Source organism: Physella acuta, unplaced genomic scaffold, assembly GCF_028476545.2.
Source record: "Physella acuta isolate Inbredline_101_S28 unplaced genomic scaffold, ASM2847654v3 ptg001712l, whole genome shotgun sequence".
NCBI classification, from domain to species: Eukaryota; Metazoa; Mollusca; class Gastropoda; family Physidae; genus Physella; species Physella acuta.
Window position 1 is genome coordinate 77,765 of NW_026733224.1, and position 20,109 is coordinate 97,873.

At 40.5% G+C, this 20,109-nt stretch overlaps 1 protein-coding gene across 1 annotated transcript; it reads right to left on the reverse strand.

The window, feature by feature from the left end:
- Positions 1–1,390: 1,390 nt before the first annotated feature.
- On the reverse strand, positions 1,391–15,884 carry LOC131930072 (mucin-2). Its single transcript, XM_059286428.1, has 11 exons — positions 15,822–15,884; positions 15,599–15,677; positions 15,007–15,066; positions 10,939–14,879; positions 9,831–10,908; positions 8,753–8,917; positions 8,044–8,213; positions 7,068–7,301; positions 5,236–5,326; positions 2,924–3,051; positions 1,391–1,890 (listed from the first exon to the last, which is right to left on the reverse strand). Exons 2-11 carry the CDS (start codon positions 15,620–15,622, stop codon positions 1,686–1,688), a joined length of 6,096 nt encoding a protein of 2,031 aa, XP_059142411.1. The 5' UTR covers positions 15,623–15,677; positions 15,822–15,884; the 3' UTR covers positions 1,391–1,685.
- Positions 15,885–20,109: the final 4,225 nt, after the last annotated feature.

The window sequence follows — 20,109 nt, forward strand, 5'->3', positions numbered from 1 at the left end:
TGTTGATGGTCAGTCAAAAGTTAAACCAAATTTTTTTTAAAATTTAGCTTGTTGTGACAATAAAAGACCTGTTAAACATGGGCAGTATTGTACTGATCTGACGACCTTATCAACAGATTTGTTTTGGAATGGAATAAAACTTTTTTTTTAAACATTTGGAACTGTGTTGCATTGTGATTGAGTTGTGTACCTGAGTGACTTGTCACCTGGGTGACTTGTCACCTGGGTGACTTGTCACCTGAGTGACTTGTCACCTGAAGGAAGTGTTGGCCTTTTGAGCAACAAAACTAAAGAAAAATGGTTATGGTTTATAAAGCCGTCTTCTGAAAACAATTGTGTTGGGGTTTACACAGTCCACTGAAAATAATTTTCCACCAAAACTACCATGATTTTGAGTGATTTACATAAGTGCCCTCGAAAGTGGGGAAAAAATTGATTACTTATAAGAGCAATGCTATTCCAATTACTCCTGAATGATGTCAGTAGGTATTGATGCTGATTTTTTAAACAAATTGTGCTTATAGGGAACTAAAGGCAGCTGGACAAAAGGCTGACCGCACCTTCCCTTCATAAGCCGAGATCAAGAAACATGAACTCTTGACTCTAATTTTGAAATATTTATACATGTACTTTATTTTTTAAGCTAAAAAATTAGGAATGTTATTTATGGCACTTTTTTCGGTTGGTGTATTTGTAATTTACTTTAATTATCCGAGTGAATGTGTATTAATAGCTGAGGGTAGATTGAAATTTCCTGTTATATTAGGCCAAAGTGTTACTGTATGTAAAGTGTTACAAAATTAAACACACATTAGTTTATGTTAAACTGAATGTTGGGAGTCTGTTCATTTGAGCTAAGGGGCGTAACTTTATTGGTATATTTGGGAAGTGATGAGATCAATTTACTGCCGATTGTGGTGAGAAATGACGGGGAAGTGTGTTGGAAGGTTGACAACAACCTGTAAATTACTCTGGGTCATTTCCCATCCTCACCCCATTAATTATCCTACATGCACACCCCTGCCCCAACAGTTGCAGTAGGACCTCACCCCCAATCAACTACTCACCTGCCATAGTAGGACCTCACCCCCAATTAATTACTCACGTAGGACCTCACCCCCAATTAATTACTCGCCCGCCATAGTAGGACCTCACCCCCAATCAATTACTCACCCGCCATAGTAGGACCTCACCCCCAATCAACTAGTTAGGGGTTGTGTTTATGTGGTTATTTTAGGTGTAGAAGTGTGGGGAAGGGAGAAGTTTTGAGGTTGTGTGGAGGGTTGGTCTCTTGTTTATATTTATGGTTGTGGTTAGAGTAGTTGATGACTAATAATCACACAATTTACTGTCCTTAACAGATGTTCTTCACAAAAGCTAGCCTGGCTGGGATGGCTACTAGGCCATAAACATGTAAACTAAATAACATTTTTATTTCACTGATTAGAATGGTAAACAGAGACTGTAGACATGTAAACTAAATAACAGTTTTATTTGACTGATTAGAATGGTAAACAGAGACTGTAGACATGTAAACTAAATAACATTTTTATTTGACTGATCAGACTGGCAAACAGGCTGTAGACATGTAAACTACAAGTTCTCACATTTTTATTTGACTGATCAGACTGGCAAACAGGCTGTAGACATGTAAACTACAAGTTCTCACATTTTTATTTGACTGATCAGACTGGCACACAGAGACTGTAGACATGTAAACAGCCGTGTCTGCTGCCCGTGACCAAACTGTTGCCAGACACACCCACACAGCTGGTGATGCCAGACTTTGTCTGGGCCAGGACCTTCCCACTACTGGCGGCCCACACACACACGGAACCTCTGTCACTTACTGCGCCAATCAGACCTTTTTCTTTCTTGCTGACCTCAAGCCTGAGGGGTTAAACAAAGGTCATTTGAGGTCAAAGTGTAAAGTTGGAACTAGAATTCTCTGACCATCCCGCCCACTTCCCTCTCTGCAATTGGCTGGCTTAGAAAGTTTACAAGCCACTATTTTGTCTACAGCTGTGGCTGAACAAGTGCTGCCATGCCAGTTGCTTGACTGGGCCTTGAGAATACAAACAAAAACCTGGGTCTCCCACCCCAACAAAATTCTTTTCCTACTATCTAACCCTACAGACACACCCCCTACAGAGACACACCCCCTACAGAGACACCCCCTACAGAGACACACCCTACAGAGACACACCCCCTACAGAGACACACCCTACAGAGACACACCCTACAGAGACACACCCCCTACAGAGACACACACCCTACAGAGACACACCCCCTACAGAGACACACCCCCTACAGACACACACCCCCTACAGACACACACCCCCTACAGAGACACACCCTACAGAGACACACACCCTACAGAGACACACCCTACAGAGACACACCCCCTACAGAGACACACCCCCTACAGAGACACACCCCCTACAGAGACACACCCCCTACAGACACACACCCCCTACAGAGACACCCCCTACAGAGACACCCCCTACAGAGACACACCCCCTACAGAGACACACACCCTACAGAGACACCCCCTACAGAGACACACACCCTACAGAGACACCCCCTACAGAGACACACCCCCTACAGAGACACACCCCCTACAGAGACACACCCCCTACAGAGACACACCCTACAGAGACACCCCCTACAGAGACACCCCCTACAGATACACACCCTACAGAGACACACCCCCTACAGAGACACACCCCCTACAGAGACACCCCCTACAGAGACACACCCCCTACAGAGACACACCCTACAGAGACACACCCCCTACAGAGACACACCCCCCCTACAGAGACACACACCTTACAGAGACACACCCCCTACAGACACACACCCTACAAAGACACATCCCCTATAGAGACACCCCCCCCCCCCACACAAAGACATGTTGACCTACCTTCTCCAGGAGCTGGGGGTGGGGTACTCCATGAGTGGCACAGCTTGTGAGGTGACTGGGTTGACAGCAACAATTCCTCCAGCCTCCTCCCCATCTTTACTCCAGACTACAGTCAGCACAAGCAGCCCCTGCAGATAGCCAGATACTTGTTTACACACATACAAGATAGCCAGATACTTGTTTACACACATACAAGATAACCAGATACTTGTTTAGACACATACAAGATAGCCAGATACTTGTTTACACACATACAAGATAGCCAGATACTTGTTTACACACATACAAGATAGCCAGATACTTGTTTACACACCTACAAGATAGCCAGATACTTGTTTACACACATACAAGATAGCCAGATACTTGTTTACACACCTACAAGATAGCCAGATACTTGTTTACACATACAAGATAACCAGATACTTGTTTACACACATACAAGATAACCAGATACTTGTTTACACACCTACAAGATAACCAGATACTTGTTTACACACATACAAGATAGCCAGATACTTGTTTATTATAATCAGTAGATCTAGATACATTGATTGTATTCTTGTTAGAAAATATAGCTTCATACAGCATTACATTTTTCAATCAACAGTCTATTTTTTACTGGAAGCAATTTGTGAAAGTATTTTTTCTCAACTTGTATAATAAAAAGTGTGTTTCTATACATGAATATGTCATTAATTTTATTTAAATTTAAATCTTTAAAAAAGTGGATAACAAATTTTGGAAAAAAAAGAACATTTTTCTCAACATTAATTTTAATTTAAACATTGTGCAGATACTCAACCTACAAAAATAAAATTTAAAAAATGATATACAAGCATGTTTTGTAAATAGTGAGTTTTAGTAGAATACTAGACTACTCATTATTCTTAAATAACTGTGTGTCATCCATAAATGACGTCATGTTTATTTGATGATTTTTATCTTTTCCCTACCCTCCCTACAGTTGCTTATTAAAAAAAAACAGACCCCACATTCATAAAGACGTCACACCTCAGACGTTTTTGTCTTTTAAAAAACACCTATTTCAGCTAAGCATGGGTCTGACAACACTACCCCTTCTTATCCTGAGGTCACAAAAACAGGTCAACTCTACAGTGTCCCGCCAACTCAGACATGTTTTTGTCTTTTAAAACACTGATTTTGGGTCTGACCACACTATCCCTTCATATGCTGACATCACAGGTGAAGTCTACACCTGCCCAACTCTACTTCACCTGTCCAGTGTCCCACCAAGTCTCAGGCAACATGCTTTTATCTTTTAAAAACACAGATTTCGGCAGGGCATGGGTCTGACCACATTATCCCTTCATATGCTGAGGACACAGAAACAGGTGAATATTTCACTAGCCCCGCGTCCCGCCAAGTCACGATAGGCAACTTTATCGTTAACATCTAAAAAAAATAAACGAAAAAAAAATGTATCATTGGCGCGATGGATCTTGAACCCGTACCATCCACATGGTAACTATTACACTATCATCTCAGCTATCTCGGTGCAGAATTAGTGGGATACTTTACTTAGATCTAGAGTCAGCTTAAGAAACTTGAGTTATGCGAATAGGCCCTATTATTTCAAATTAAATTTTATCCCAAATTAGCCAATTCCATAGCAAAACAGAGATTTATATACAATACTTAAGGCCTGAAATAGTTTAGTATAGCAACTCATTATTGGCATAGATTCTAGAGCTAGAGCTAAAATTACAGCTGGCTCAAGTCTAGTTTTTCCATAGCTCTAGAAACTAGATAGATAAATCCCTTGTATTCTCAAATTAGATGATCCTTGAAGCTAAAAGCAAAGATTTAAATCAAATATTTAAGGACTAAAATAGTTTAATAAAGAAACTCATAATTTATTGTGTTTTTATAATTGTTTTTATTTTTAACTAATTAATTTTGGTTTGATGTAGATTCTAGATTTATAATTCGTTTAACTTTTGAATAGGCAACATGATAGCTGCCATGTTTGTTGTAAAAAGTAAATAAATCATGTGACTTCACTATAAATAAAGTCATTGTTCTGAACTTTTCTAATTTAAGTGGTTTCCACCAATGAATATATCAATAAGTTAATTAACGTCTTTAATACTTTAAATAAATTTGTGATTAACAGTTTGGTAAAAAAGAACATTATTCTCTACCTAAACACGTATTTTACAGCTCTACACATAGTGCAGATTCTCTCCTGTAACCAAACACAAACAAAAAAAAAAAATAATATCCAAACTTGTAAACCAACTTGAGTAGTATATAGATGAGAGTATGCCATGGGCTAGAACTCTAGTACTTACATAGCTGGCCTTGGCAGCAACAAGCCCAGACAAACAAGGCACTGAGTGGGGCAGCTGTATGCTCTTCAACACAGCTCCAATGGTCGTGTTCCTAATGGAGAGGAATCATGGACATTTACCACACTGATCAACTCACCATATACAAATGTTCTAGAACTCACCACACAAATGTTCTAGAACTCACCATATACAAATGTTCTGTAACTCACCACACAAATGTTCTAGAACTCACCATATACAAATGTTCTAGAACTCACCACACAAATGTTCTGTAACTCACCATATACAAATGTTCTGTAACTCACCATATACAAATGTTCTAGAACTCACCACACAAATGTTCTGTAACTCACCACACAAATGTTCTGTAACTCACCACACAAATGTTCTAGAACTCACCACACAAATGTTCTAGAACTCACCATATACAAATGTTCTAGAACTCACCACATACAAATGTTCTAGAACTCACCATATACAAATGTTCTGTAACTCACCACATACAAATGTTCTAGAACTCACCACACAAATGTTCTAGAACTCACCATATACAAATGTTCTGTAACTCACCATATACAAATGTTCTAGAACTCACCACACAAATGTTCTGTAACTCACCACACAAATGTTCTGTAACTCACCACACAAATGTTCTAGAACTCACCACACTAATGTTCTAGAACTCACCATATACAAATGTTCTAGAACTCAACACACAAATGTTCTAGAACTCACCACATACAAATGTTCTAGAACTCACCACATACAAATGTTCTGTAACTCACCACACAAATGTTCTGTAACTCACCATATACAAATGTTCTAGAACTCACCACACAAATGTTCTGTAACTCACCACATACAAATGTTCTAGAACTCACCACACAAATGTTCTGTAACTCACCATATACAAATGTTCTAGAACTCACCACACAAATGTTCTGTAACTCACCACATACAAATGTTCTAGAACTCACCACACAAATGTTCTAGAACTCACCACATACAAATGTTCTGTAACTCACCACACAAATGTTCTAGAACTCACCACACAAATGTTCTAGAACTCACCACATACAAATGTTCTAGAACTCACCATATACAAATGTTCTAGAACTCACCACATACAAATGTTCTGTAACTCACCACACAAATGTTCTAGAACTCACCACATACAAATGTTCTAGAACTCACCACATACAAATGTTCTAGAACTCACCATATACAAATGTTCTAGAACTCACCACACAAATGTTCTAGAACTCACCATATACAAATGTTCTAGAACTCACCACATACAAATGTTCTGTAACTCACCACATACAAATGTTCTAGAACTCACCACATACAAATGTTCTAGAACTCACCACATACAAATGTTCTAGAACTCACCATATACAAATGTTCTAGAACTCACCACACAAATGTTCTAGAACTCACCACATACAAATGTTCTGTAACTCACCACACAAATGTTCTAGAACTCACCACACAAATGTTCTAGAACTCACCATATACAAATGTTCTAGAACTCACCATATACAAATGTTCTAGAACTAACCATATACAAATGTTCTAGAACTCACCACATACAAATGTTCTGTAACTCACCACATACAAATGTTCTAGAACTCACCACACAAATGTTCTGTAACTCACCACATACAAATGTTCTAGAACTCACTACACAAATGTTCTGTAACTCACCACATACAAATGTTCTAGAACTCACCACATACAAATGTTCTGTAACTCACCACATACAAATGTTCTAGAACTCACCACATACAAATGTTCTAGAACTCACCACATACAAATGTTCTGTAACTCACCATATACAAATGTTCTGGTTGGCTGAGAGAGCCAGCCCTGCAGATTTGATCCCCTCTACTACAACGAGTGAAACAAGTCGCCCACGTTGTTTCCCAAAGAGAGAGACAGCCAGAACCTGGGAGTGGTCAGCTGCCAAGTCCACCCTCCCCACAAGATGGGAAGCCTCGCTGGTCACTCCAAGCAACAGGAGAGTGGTCGACATGACACAGAGTTCAACATGCTCAGGTGATCTGCTGGGGGTAACAACATTTGACAGGTGATCTGCTGGGGGTAACAACATTTGACAGGTGATCTGCTGGGGGTAACAACATTTGACAGGTGATCTGCTGGGGGTAACAACATTTGACAGGTGATCTGCTGGGGGTAACAACATTTGACAGGTGATCTGCTGGGGGTAACAACATTTGACAGGTGATCTGCTGGGGGTGACAACATTTGATCTGCTGGGGGTAACAACATTTGACAGGTGATCTGCTGGGGGTAACAACATTTGACAGGTGATCTGCTGGGGGTAACAACATTTGACAGGTGATCTGCTGGGGGTAACAACATTTGACAGGTGATCTGCTGGGGGTAACAACATTTGACAGGTGATCTGCTGGGGGTAACAACATTTGACAGGTGATCTGCTGGGGGTAACAACATTTGACAGGTGATCTGCTGGGGGTAACAACATTTGACAGGTGATCTGCTGGGGGTGACAACATTTGATCTGCTGGGGGTAACAACATTTGACAGGTGATCTGCTGGGGGTAACATTTGACATGTTCATAATACTTAACTTAAAGTCACCTTTTATGTGTTGTGGAAATTCACATAAAGTTGTAGAAGATGATGTAGCATAAAAAAAGAGTAATAGCAAATAAATGTATCATATTTTAAATGTGTATTAACAAATGAAATGATCACATTTATAAAGTGTGTTAACAAATAAAAGAATCAATTAAAATATGTCTCCACAAATGAAGGTATTACCTTAATTGTGTGCTGAAGTCAAGTAATGGAATGTGGAAGCGTTGGGTGTCCTCAGTGCTGAAGTCATAGGTAAAGAGACAGGTGAGCAGCTGGTTCCTCTCCCAACCACTGGCCACAAGTGCCAGTCTCTCTGCTGCAGGTAACAAGTGGGCTTGCACTAACTGGATCTCCTGAAGTTGGTCAACACATCATTGCAACTAAAGACACAACTCTTCAAACTTTAAGATAATGACTGACCAAAAGGAAGAGATAATGACTGACCAAAAGGAAGAGATAATGACTGACCAAAAGGAAGAGATAATGACTGACCAAAAGGAAGAGATAATGACTGACCAAAAGGAAGACATAATGACTGACCAAAAGGAAGAGATAATGACTGACCAAAAGGAAGACATAATGACTGACCAAAAGGAAGAGATAATGACTGACCAAAAGGAAGAGATAATGACTGACCAAAAGGAAGAGATAATGACTGACCAAAAGGAAGAGATAATGACTGACCAAAAGGAAGAGATAATGACTGACCAAAAGGAAGACATAATGACTGACCAAAAGGAAGAGATAATGACTGACCAAAAGGAAGACATAATGACTGACCAAAAGGAAGAGATAATGACTGACCAAAAGGAAGACATAATGACTGACCAAAAGGAAGAGATAATGACTGAGCAAGCAGGTCAGAAGCTGACCATCTGGTAAGAAGACTCACATGAGAAAGCCTCCAGTCCAGTTCCACTGACCAGCCCACGTCAGTGTCCTGTGTCCACACTGTCAGTGCCGCTGCCTGGACACTGACTAGAAAATCTTTCCTCTCTCCACCCTGGCAGGTCACATGGCCACAGAGCAGACTGATGATTGGTTCTTGTGAACCTGACTGAGAGAGTTCACAACAAATATGGCCACTAAAACAATAACTACAGAGCAACTTTGTTCTTCCAAAACTATCTAATCTAAAAAAACACAATATCCAATTTTATTTTTCACTAGGAATCCTGACCTGGCGCAGGATGATGCAATACTTTAAAAAGATTACATCCATGCATTACCAACTGTATTTTCTGACATGTAATCTTGTTGGCGCAGGATGATGCAATACTTTAAAAAGATTACATCCATGCATTACCAACTGTATTTTCTGACATGTAATCTTGTTGGCGCAGGATGATGCAATACTTTAAAAAGATTACATCCATGCATTACCAACTGTATTTTCTGACATGTAATCTTGTTGGCGCAGGATGATGCAATACTTTAAAAAGATTATATCCATGCATTACCAACTGTATTTTCAGACAAGTGATCTTGTTTTCTAAAATGAGTTATTTAAAAGGGCTATATTTCTTGGATCTGAGTTGTTATGCCGCAGTTTGTCCACACTACTATTGTTCTGTTTAAAATAAATGCAGCCACCTTAGGGCTCGCAGGGGATGCTTGGACGCCAAATGACACCCTACTGGGGCCCTGCCCCTTCGAAGTTTAATTTTTACTCGCAGAAACAACTTCCCAAAGGCTGAGAAATGCATAGAAGGCAAACACACAGCCAGACATACTTTCATTTTTATATGCATAAACCAAGTTAATAGTTTTTGCAAAATAATCTAAGATGGTTAATTCCTCTGAGCCCTCAGGTGGGGGTGCCTTTTTTAGCCCTTAGGGGCAGAAATTTTTTGGAACAAACCTTTCCAAGGGCATTCTCAACAACACCTTAAAATATAACAGTAAAGGGCATACTTTCTCTTTTATAACTAGTTTTCAATTTAAATGAGACTACATGACTATATTTGTACCTGAAAGCATCCAGAGAATTTGAGAAGCCCCTCGCCTGCAGACAGAGAATTAAATGACCTTGACCTTGGCATTCTTCTGGTGGGCGTGTAAACAACAGGAAGTTGCTGGGGCAAGCTGTCTTCCAACACCTGCACTGGTGTGCTGGGGGTTTTGGGGGCTTTTCTCCATGGCCCAACCCCAGGGCCCAGTGATGGCCCAACCCTAGAGCCCAGTGATGGCCCAACCCCATGGCCCAGTGATGGCCCAACCCCATGGCCCAGTGATGGCCCAACCCCAGGGTCCAGTGATGGCCCAACCCCAGGGTCCAGTGATGGCCCAACCCCAGGGTCCAGTGATGGCCCAACCCCATGGCCCAGTGATGGCCCAACCCCATGGCCCAGTGACGGCTCCTTTAACACTGAGCTGCCATGTGCTGCAGACAAGTAACTTTCATCAGTGTAAAAGGTTTCTGACATACTGGAGACTCTTAAGTCTCTGTCTGTCTCTCCTAGATGTGACATATTGTGGGCTCTCAACTCCTGGTCTGTCTCTCCTAGATGTGACATATTGTGGGCTCTCAACTCCTGGTCTGTCTCTCCTAGATGTGATATATTGGAGACTCTCAAGTCTCTGTCTGTCTCTCCTAGATGTGACATATTGGAGACTTTCACGTCTAGGTCTGTCTCTCCTAGATGTGACATATTGTGGGCTCTCAACTCCTGGTCTATCTCTCCTAGATGTGATATATTGGAGACTCTCAAGTCCCTGTCTGTCTCTCCTAGATGTGACATATTGTGGGCACTGAATTCTTGATATGTCTCTCCAAAGATTGAGCTAGGTCCAACAGTGAACCTAGGTGTCAGGTTTTTTGGAGAGAGAATTCCTGAAGTTGTTTTGTCTGAAACAGTCAATGATGCTGAATCAGGCGTTGTCGTCAATGATGCTGAATCAGGCGTTGTCGTCAATGATGCTGAATCAGGCGTTGTCGTCAATGATGCTGAATCAGGCGTTGTCCCAAGTGTAGACAAACTTCCGGGGCTTATCTTAACTGAGTGCGGCTGCTTTGAGCTGCGTCTGATCCAAGGGCTAAGTCTTGCCCTACTGTTTGTGAAAGGGCTAAGTCTTGACCTGCTGTTTGTGAAAGGGCTAAGTCTTGCCCTGCTGTTTGTGAAAGGGCTAAGTCTCGCCCTACTGGCTGTCTTTGGTGTGGATGTTAATGAAAATATTTTCTTCCCAGGTGTCCCAATGGTGGGTGTGGCCAGGTTGTCATGCCCTGCCAGAGGTGGAGTCTCATCGCTTGGATGGGCCCTGGGTATGGGCGTCAATTCCATGTGTGTCCTACTTATAGGTGTGGATGGATTATCTGGCAACTTGTCCATGTGTGTCCAACTTATAGGTGTGGATGGATTATCTGGCAACTTTTCCATGTGGGTCCTACTTATAGGTGTGGATGGATTATCTGGCAACTTTTCCATGTGTCTCCTACTTATAGGTGTGGATGGATTATCTGGCAACTTTTCCATGTGTGTCCTACTTATAGGTGTGGATGGATTATCTGGCAACTTTTCCATGTGGGTCCTACTTATAGGTGTGGATGGATTATCTGGCAACTTTTCCATGTGTGTCCTACTTATAGGTGTGGGTGGATTATCTGGCAACTTTTCCATGTGTGTCCTACTTATAGATGTGGATGGATTATCTGGCAACTTTTCCATGTGTGTCCTACTTATAGGTGTGGATGGATTATCTGGCAACTTTTCCATGTGTGTCCTACTTATAGGTGTGGGTGGATTATCTGGCAACTTTTCCATGTGTGTCCTACTTATAGGTGTGGATGGATTATCTGGCAACTTGTGCATGTGTGTCTTGTGTTTGGGTATGGATGGATCATCTTTCAACTTGACAGTGACTGTTCTGTTTGTACATGACTTGCTTCTCTTCCTGCCAACCATGCTGGGGCAGGATTTGTTAGGAGACTTGAGATTTACTGAATTTAAGTTTGGCTCTTGATCGAACAAAATTTGACTGTTCTCTGGACAAGTTCTGGAACATTGTTCTTTACCTGACATGGTGACCAAGTACCTAGAAGTGATGTTTGATTGGCCGGATGAGAAACCAAATAACTTCCTGTTCAGCTTTCTGTTAACTGAACTTTGCTGGCCTCTGACAGGGGTGACACAATCTTTGATCTGTTGCAGTGGTTGTGTTGTGTGAGATGATGTAATGATGTCACAATCTTTGATTTGTTGCAGTGGTTGTGTTGTGTGAGGGGATGATATAACGATGTCACAATCTTTGATTTGTTGCAGTGGTTGTGTTGTGTGAGGGGATGATATAACGATGTCACAATCTTTGATTTGTTGCAGTGGTTGTGTTGTGTGAGGGGATGATATAACGATGTCACAATCTTTGATTTGTTGCAGTGGTTGTGTTGTGTGAGGGGATGATGTAACAATGTCACAATCTTTGATTTGTTGCAGTGGTTGTAATGTGTGAGGGGATGATGTAACAATGTCACAATCTTTGATTTGTTGCAGTGGTTGTAATGTGTGAGGGGATGATGTAACGATATCTGTGCGAGGAAGTGACTCACGTCCTAGAGTTCTGGCAAATATCTGACCTGTGTCTGCCTCACACAAGCCATCATCATTTTCCTCAGCCTTGCCAGTTAGGTTGCTGCATCCGTCAACAGATTTGACACTATGGTTTGTGTCAGTGGCGCAATGGTTTGTATCAGTGTTGCAATGTTTTGTGTCAGTGACACTATGGTTTGTGTCAGTGGCGCAATGGTTTGTGTCAGTGGTACAATGGTTTGTATCAGTGTCACAATGTTTTGTGTCAGTGACACTATGGTTTGTGTCAGTGACACTATGGTTTGTGCCACTACCAGCCGTGGCATCTGGCCGTAGATTGCTTGCTGCTTCCCCTGTTGTGGCCATCTGTCTGGTGTGTGCAGCCTCCTTTAGTTTGTTGATCTTGAATGGATCAAACAGTCGAGGCAGTTCAAAGTGAGCAGGTTCTGATTTGGTGGCGCCATCTATCAGAAACTGAAAAATGGACAGGACAGCCGCTGCTGTCTTCTGGCTGGTCAGTGATTTCCTAGCCGCTGCTGTCTTCTGGCTGGTCAGTGATTTCCTAGCCGCTGCTGTCTTCTGGCTGGTCAGTGATTTCCTGGCCACTGCTGTCTTCTGGCTGGTCAGTGATTTCCTAGCCGCTGCTGTCTTCTGGCTGGTCAGTGATTTCCTAGCCGCTGCTGTCTTCTGGCTGGTCAGTGATTTCCTGGCCACTGCTGTCTTCTGGCTGGTCAGTGATTTCCTAGCCGCTGCTGTCTTCTGGCTGGTCAGTGATTTCCTAGCCGCTGCTGTCTTCTGGCTGGTCAGTGATTTCCTGGCCACTGCTGTCTTCTGGCTGGTCAGTGATTTCCTGGCCTGCTGGGTGAGTGCCCCTGGTGCTGCGCTGGACTGAGAAGTTGAGCTAGACGTCCCAGAGCTCAAACTGGCCAGTCTTGGAGAGCAGCGCTTTACCAACGCACCCGAACTTCTCTTGCGTCTTGCTGTTGGCTGAGTGCCCTGGGAAGATTCTGAGAGGAAGTCCTCAGCTAACACAAACTGGGAGTATGGGATGGCATCAAGTTCTGTGTAATCCAAGAATGCACTAGGACATCTTTCAGTTTCTGGAATAGTGGATGCACATTTCTCATCTGACTGCTGAAACTTGACTGAATCAACAGACTGCTGACTAGGAAACTTGACTGAATCAACAGACTGCTGAAACTTGACTGAATCAACAGACTGCTGACTAGGATACTTGACTGAATCAACAGACTGCTGAAACTTGACTGAATCAACAGACTGCTGACTAGGAGACTTGACTGAATCAACAGACTGCTGAAACTTGACTGAATCAACAGACTGCTGACTAGGAAACTTGACTGAAGCAACAGACTGCTGAAACTTGACTGAATCAACAGACTGCTGACCCTCAGCCTCCACTGAATGGGCTGATTTGGCTAAACTGAGTTGCTCAATTTTCTGTTTTTTGGCCGAGGGCTCCAAGACTGTTTCATGCATACATCTTTCTGATTGGCTGATTCCTAAAATCCTGAAAAACTCTGAATCTGTTAGAGAAGCGTGTGTGGGGATAACGGCTGGAGCTGGTATGGTGGCACCAGCAGCGCCAGTCCCTGAGATCTGGAAGGATTCTGTGATAGAGAAACAAGGTGGTGCCACAGACAGGTTCAGCCCCAACTTGGTGGCTGATGTAGTGTTGACTCTATCATTGGGTCTCTTTTCATCAACTGGTCTCACTTCATCAGTAGGTCTCTTATCATCAACAGGTCTCACTTCATCAGTAGGTCTCTTATCATCAACAGGTCTCACTTCATCAGTAGGTCTCTTATCATCAACTGGTCTCACTTCATCAGTGGGTCTCTTATCATCAACAGGTCTCACTTCATCAGTAGGTCTCTTATCATCAACAGGTCTCACTTCATCAGTAGGTCTCTTATCATCAACTGGTCTCACTTCATCAGTGGGTTTCACTTCAGCAACAGTTCTCACTTTATCAGTGGGTTTCACTTCAGCAACAGTTCTCACTTCATCAGTGGGTCTCACTTCATCAGTGGGTCTCACTTCATCAGTGGGTCTCACTTCATCAGTGGGTCTCACTTCATCAGTGGGTCTCACCTCAGAAACAGGTCTCACTTCATCAGTGGGTCTCACCTCAGAAACAGGTCTCACTTCATCAGTGGGTCTCACCTCAGAAACAGGTCTCACTTCATCAGTGGGTCTCACCTCAGAAACAGGTCTCACTTCATCAGTGGGTCTCACCTCAGAAACAGGTCTCACTTCATCAGTGGGTCTCACCTCAGAAACAGGTCTCACTTCATCAGTGGGTCTCACCTCAGAAACAGGTCTCACTTCATCAGTGGGTCTCACCTCAAGAACAGGTCTCACTTCACTATAATTAAGATGCTGACCAGCACTGTCAAATGACGTTTCTTCCTGCATCTCGTGCTCCTGTATTTTGGCTCTGACGTATGCCCTCACTTGGGCTGCCCTTTTACACTTACACTTCTGTAGCAGAAATATTTTTGTGTGTAAACTGAACAAACTGAAGACCACACATCAACATAAATTGTCTTATTTTCATTAACAACCAGTCTTTCTTAGATTCATTACATTAAAAAAAATTTACCTCAAGTTTTTTCTGTTTCTTTGCCAGTTCTTTTTTCATCTCTAACAATTTTCTCAGCATCTTGAAAGTTTATGAGAAGACAATATATTCTATTCATAGATTATTGGTTTATAAATTTAAATAAAAACCCCAAAAAACTTTTTCAGCCTCTTTTTTTCTTAGGGTTGGGTTTAGACTAGAATTGTTATTTCCTAAATTATTCAAGCTGTTTTAATAATTGTCATTTTTAGCTAAACTGAAAATTTTACTGTAATTATTCAAGGTTTGAGCTTTTAAAAATCTATTAACAAAGTCCAGGGCTAGCAATGTCAAGTTTAGAGCCGGGCTAGTAATGTCAAGTTTAGAGCAGGGCTAGTAATGTCAAGTTTAGAGCAGGGCTAGTAATGTCAAGTTTAGAGCAGGGCTAGTAATGTCAAGTTTAGAGCAGGGCTAGTAATGTCAAGTTTAGAGCAGGGCTAGTAATGTCAAGTTTAGAGCAGGGCTAGTAATGTCAAGTTTAGAGCAGGGCTAGTTATGTCAAGTTTAAAGCCGGGCTAGTAATGTCAAGTTTAGAGCTTTGTGTTTAACAAGCAATATGTGATAGTCTAATTACTTGCTCTTTACTAGGAGTCTCCATGTCTATTGTTGTTGTAGTTGAGAATTTCAGAAAGAAAAAATGTTTCTTCTAGAGGCTACAAAAACAGAAGAGTTATTAATACACTTGTTAACAATTTTCTTCATTTATATGTAACTGAGATTGAGAGGTATTAAAAGTTATGAATCAAAGTGTGTGAAAACAGATCTTAATTAGTTGTAGCTGCATATATTACACTTACAGACAGGCACTTCCATCACCAGCCACGACCTTGAAAAGTTGAATGTCATTCGCAAGATCTAAAAAATATGCATGTATACTGTACATGCAGGACTATAAACTTTAATTAATAATTAAACATTTGAGACCTTTGCCTTTATGATAAAATAATTTTTTATTTAACAGGCAATAAAACTTAGGGCCTAGGGCTAGGCCTATATAACTTTTTAATCCTATATTTAGATTCTAGACTAAATAGCCTAAAATAATGTTTAATTAATTTAATTAGTAGACCCAGTGGCATGCAGACCTAACCTAATACTAATGTTTAATGTAGATCTAGATGTGTGGGGCCAACTCAAAAGGAAGATGCCCCTATAATTGACCCAATTACTGTAATTAGCCAATTAATAATCCTAGGCCTAAATATAGTAAATAACTAAATAGGCCGATTCTAGCTGGAATAAGATACACATGCGATACGCATGCGCAATGGAAACTACGACTTGCCTTAGCGGCGATGTTTTCGATGGTACTGCGCATGCGTGTGTTTACAACCGCAGAACCCTAACACCAACCCTAATCCTATCCTTAACCCTATCCCTAATCCTATCCCTAATCCTACCCCTAACCCTCATTCTAGCCCTAACCCTAGCCATAGGTCACTGCGCATGCGCAGAGCTATCTTTTGTCGACTAAGTGGAGACGTTGGGGAGAAAAATCGGTAATCTATCGTTTTAGGTACGTAAAATCGCCCGCGACTAGTAATGTGAAAAACAGGTGACTCCTTACATTTTAATAATTATTTCACATTTTGAGGAGGATTTATGTTTTGAAAAATACAAAAATGTTTCCTTGATTCATTTATGTACCTGTTTTTAAACAATTGAATTAAAACTTTTCAGTAATAAATGAACACCAGCGATGTTTCCAACTAATGCAACCATGCTCATTTACTATAGCAGACATCTTGTTAGTTTTATTTTTATAGACTTATAGCGCGAGATTCAGGCGGAAGTCACTCTATTTTACAAACGAGCCGACCCGCTGCGTATCATACGCCGCTATTTAGTTGTTTTTTTTTCTACTTTTCAGTAATTTATAATTTGTGAATTCGACAGTACCAATGCTGCCATTGAAAATATTTGCTTAAAACACTACCCCCCCCCCCCCCACGTGAAAGCAGCCTCCTCTTAGTTACCTCCTCTAAGTTTAAAATCGTTTCAAACTAAATTATCTGCCCCTAATAGCCATCACCAAACCCGTCTCTGTGATTGTAAAATGTAAACAGAGTGAACACCGCTCACCAGATCATGTAGGGGTGGGGTGGGGGTGGTAGTGATAGTGATAGAGAGGAAGAGAGGGGACTGCAAAGGCGCGCTTGCAGCTTATTTTCTAACTGATCCCAGAAGAGAATTATATACTAATATATACCTATAATATATATAGATGGCTGCTGTTTGTATAGCAAATCTTGTTTGCAGACACTGCTGTTTAAAGTCAATTTCTGGCCTTTTTCATTATTCATTTATCTATAATATTTGACACAAACATATCACAATATACTTCTATTACAGCCTTGATAATGACTCAATGAGGTAACGTTTTCGTACATTAATAGCCGCGGGCGATTTTACGTACCCAAAACGATAGATTACTGAAAAATCTTCTTCCCAGTAGGTGAGTAGATAGACACTTCGAACTAAATAATAAATAATTTTAAATAAATAAATATTAAATTAGGCCTAATAAATAGTTATTAAATAGGGGCCTACAAGTTGAAAAGCAGTTTTTTTTAAAAATTGTATGACAATACCGTATGACCGTCATATCTAGATCTAGATCTGGATCTACTAGATCTAGATTCTAGATCTAAATCTAGATATAGATCTAGATCTAGGTTCTAGGTCTAACTCTTAAAAACTAAAATTACTAACATTGTTTTTTGTTTGGTTTTTTTTTTGTATTGCCGCTCGCTATGTTGTAGTCGAGTACTTTTCCCTGTGGTCTGTATTGTTGAGGATTCGCTTTTTGTTTTATTATTTTTTCGTTTTAATCTGTGCTTACTCTGAGTGAAGGTAGCCTATCACAGAAGAAATAAAGGGGGTCTCTTATTATGGTACAACTAATCGTTGAGAATGTGTTTAATGCAAACACTTTCTGTGCTTAGAAGAAGTAAATTAATTTAAAATATAATTTTATGCTGTTTCATTTTGTTACTCAGTACTTCAACTTAAAGAGGTATTACTATATTGTTAAATAACGATATTCACTAATATAATAAGCAATTTAGGGGTCGTCCATAAATGACGTCACACTCGGAGGGGGGAGGGGGGTCGGTAGTTTTGTGACGATGTGTGATGAGGGGGAGGGAGGTTTCAGATGGTGCGACGTCACACTTTTTTCATTATAAAAAAGAAATGTTAGAAAACGAATTTTAGACGTTATTTCGCGTTTTAGAAAACTGTTTTAATAAATTGTAATAGGAATTAATTAAAATACTCTATTTTGTCAGATTTCAGACAAGAGTTTGGAAAAATATCGACCTAAGGGGGTCATCCATAAATGACGTCACGCCTTTTTTGACGATTTTTACCTTCCCCCCCCCCCCCACTCCCCTTTGTCACACATAGTCACAAAAAGTGTGTGTGTGTGTTTGAGTGCGTGTAAATGTTTATAAGCTTTAATCACTGCAGACTTAATAGTAACGATGTTTATCTATAGTCTTTTAATAATACAGTAGGATATAGTATTGTTTTCTCTATTGTTAGCACGTTTATGTCATGGTGTCACCCCCACCCTCTTGTAATAATTGTCGATTTGTACTTAAAAGACTATTTAACTTTAATTAATCATTAATAGAACTGGCAAAAAGCATTTTTCTTCCGTAAATTTTGCAATTTTTTTGTCATGGTGTCACCCCCCTAAATGGCGTCATCTGGTGGGGTCCGCTTCCCCGCCCCTCCCGCGCTACGCCTCTGACAGAGTAATTTAATCAATTCCAATTACGATTTATTTAAACAGTTTTCTAAAACGCGAGATAACTACTAAAATTTGTTTTCTAACAATGCTTTTTTATAATGCAAAAGTGTGAAGTCACACCATAATGAACATGAACATGAACATGAACATGAACATGAACATGAACATGAACATGAACATGAACATGAACATGAACATGAACATGAACATGAACATGAACATGAACATGAACATGAACATGAACATGAACATGAACATGAACATGAACATGAACATGAACATGAACATGAACATGAACATGAACATGAACATGAACATGAACATGAACATGAACATGAACATGAACATGAACATGAACATGAACATGAACATGAACATGAACATGAACATGAACATGAACATGAACATGAACATGAACATGAACATGAACATGAACATGAACATGAACATGAACATGAACATGAACATGAACATGAACATGAACATGAACATGAACATGAACATGAACATGAACATTGAACATGAACATGAACAAGAACCCCCCCCCTCCCGAAAAGATGCCTGGAAGAAATATAATGGACCCAGTCACAATCGTGCATATGTAATAACTAGCCGTCCCGGCCAGGCCCTGCTCTGACTTCTGTGAAAAACCTTTCTGCTAAAGACCATCACCTGTGTGTTTAGTAATCATCATAAACCCGGCATTGCCCACCCAAACCACAACCAACCAAAACCAAAACAACATGTGTGTTTAGTAATCATCATAAACCCGGCATTGCACACCCAAACCACAACCAACCAAAACCAAAACAACAAAACGCAAACATAACGCTAACACAATTACAAATACAAACGAAAACAAAAACCTAACAACAAACCCAACCACAACCACAAACACCAATACCAACCAATAACAACACACAAAAAAACGAAAAAGCAAACGAAAACAAACCAAATCCAAACGCAAAACCAACCAAAAACACAAATACAAACCCAAAGAAAAAAACACAAACAAAAACGAAAAAAGAAAGAACAAAAACGAACCAAATCAAACTGCAACCACTAACGCAAACCCAAGCTAAACACAAAGAAAACACTAACGCGAACATAAACGCAAAGTGCTCACAGTCTAGCCCGGGGCGAAATCGCCTGTTTTAGCTTAATAAACGACTATAGTACCCCAACTTATTCATAGTCTTTTGCACTCACTTAAACGAACGCGCCTGTTTCAATTTAATGAACAATTATAATACTCCAAGCTTATCCGTAAAATACCTACAACATTTGCACTTGATCAATCCCCGCTAATTATGTAATTATTTTTTTCC